The sequence below is a fragment of the Galeopterus variegatus genome, unplaced genomic scaffold (assembly GCF_000696425.1).
Source record: "Galeopterus variegatus unplaced genomic scaffold, G_variegatus-3.0.2 Scaffold1419, whole genome shotgun sequence".
In the NCBI taxonomy this organism is placed as follows: Eukaryota; Metazoa; Chordata; class Mammalia; order Dermoptera; family Cynocephalidae; genus Galeopterus; species Galeopterus variegatus.
In genome coordinates, this window is record NW_007727530.1 from 273,432 (window position 1) to 275,544 (window position 2,113).

General features: G+C 51.1%; 1 protein-coding gene across 1 annotated transcript in view; it reads right to left on the reverse strand.

The window, feature by feature from the left end:
• Positions 1-449, reverse strand: part of CHSY3 (chondroitin sulfate synthase 3) — a 266,583-nt gene extending 266,134 nt beyond the window's left edge. Inside the window, exon 1 of the mRNA XM_008576889.1 lies at positions 212-449. Within this exon, the coding sequence (XP_008575111.1) occupies positions 212-449 (238 nt within the window). The remainder of the gene's footprint in view (positions 1-211) is intronic.
• Between the last annotated feature and the right edge of the window lie 1,664 nt (positions 450-2,113).

Below are 2,113 nucleotides of genomic sequence, written 5' to 3' on the forward strand. Positions count from 1 at the left end.
CGGCAGCGAGAGGAGCTGCAGGAGGAGGAGCAGCGGCGGCGGCAACGCGTCCGCTCCTAGGCTGCCACCCTGTCACTGGCGCGCCTGGTCCCTCCTCCTCCCTCCTCCCGAGCTCCCGCCCTCGCTCCCCGCCTCTCCCTGCCCCCGCCGCCCGGCTCCGGACTGGCCCGGAGGAGGAGCCGCAAGCACCACCGCGGTATTCCCCCGTCACCCGCCCTCGGACGCCCCCCGTCCGCGCCTCGGTCCAGAGCCGGCCTCCTCTCCGGAAGGAAACGATCCCTGTCGGGCCGCCTCCGGCTTCCAGCGCCGACGCCCCCTCGTCCCTCCTCCCCCGGCTCTAGCTCTCCGGCCCATTTCCCGTCCCGTCCCGCCCCTCCGCCGGCCTCCCCACACCCGCGTCCGGGGGCTCCCCTGCCCTCCTCCCGGCGATTGCGCTCCGCTGACCTCATCGGCGGAGCTCGGGTCCCCGAGCCCCCAGCGAGCGCGCTCATCTGTCCCCGGGCTCGCCTCCCCCGGCCCACCGCCGGCTACGTCCTGGCGTGACCCTTCCCCACTCTGCCCCGCCCCAGGGCCGCCGGTGCGCCGCTCGTCGCGTTGTTCGTCCCTTTCGCGTTGCATTGGCCGCTGCCACTCCGCGCCTTCTCTCGCCACTCCTGGTCCCGCTCACCACTCAAGAAACCATCTGTCCCATCCCAGCACCTCTCCTCCCAGCCAAACTCTCCTGTCCCTACCTGCATCCTTCACCGCCCCCTCCCTGGTCGTACACAGAAGCACCATTGTCACTTGGTGCCTCTCCTAAGAACATCTCAGAGAATTGGAAATACCTGTCCTGAAACGCTGGGGGAGACATGGTGAGTGGGGGCTCAATCCCCAAAGAACGTGAAAATTTCATGTTCTCCACCTGTTGAGTTGGGACATGTGGGGCTGCATAATGGTCTCTTCTTTCGCTCCCCTACTGGGTCTCTTGTCTAGAAGTTAGAACCAGGAGCTATTTTTAGTCTTGGTAGAAGATGGGCTCAGTAGGACAGGCATATGATGGAGAAATGTGAACAAATTCACAAAATACCATGAAGATCCAAACTAAAAGAAATTCCTATCTCCCCGCCTCCCCGAAATAAGTGAACTTAATCAAAAAATATAATAGATATATTTTTTATTCCAAAAGAAAGTGTTTATTTAAAAAATAACAGGAGCAGTAAAAATAGGAAGAGGAATAGAATGGATGTTTAATATTTTTGAGTGTTTTCTATGTACCAGATATTGTTCTAAATATTTTGTGTGCATAATCCTAATTAAGTCTCCACAACAATCCCAAGGATATATCCTATTATATATCTTTATATAGAGAAACTCAGAGAAGTGAAATAACTTGTCCAAGGACACATAAGTAGGAAATGGCAGAGGCAAGCTTGGAAGCCTGATATCAAGACAAAACCAAAGTCTAGAATCCTAACCGCTCCACTATACCACACCCACTAAAAAAGAAGATATAATTTTTATTCCAGCTTATAAACCTTTTTATTTTCTAAGGCAATAACAGGAAATTTTTTACCTCTCCAATGAGGGAGGAAAAAATCTCCAACAGAATCTCAAAAAATGTAAATTGTATAGGCCAAAATAACTAAAATAGTTACATTATTAAGAAATTACCTAAAAATGTGTGACATTTTGAAGGAGGGGACATTTACAAAATTCTTTCTAAAAGCTGTGCATCTACCTATAGTCTGGGGTGCATTTGGCATCCCAAACCCTTTCCTCCTCTTCAAATTTCAGTCTTCTGTTTTATACATCAGACGCAAAGGGATGGTATTGAATGGCATTAGACATAATGACTCGATCCAACAAGGTGCTGGCAGCGTCCCTGGAACAGGAGGCCTGCCTGGAGCCCTAGGAGGGGAGGTTCTTTCCACACTAGTTACTGGCGGCGCATGAGCACGTCTGACTGTTTCATCTGCTGGACAATGAAGCTTCTTTTCCATGTCTAGGTCTTGCCCAGAGACACTTGGGAATACAGGTTATTGGACTCTTTCTCAAAGTTAAATTTTAGTTAGAATGCAAAAGTAGTCAAACAGACAGGCCCTTTTTGATTTAAAAATATTATCTTCCCAAGGAC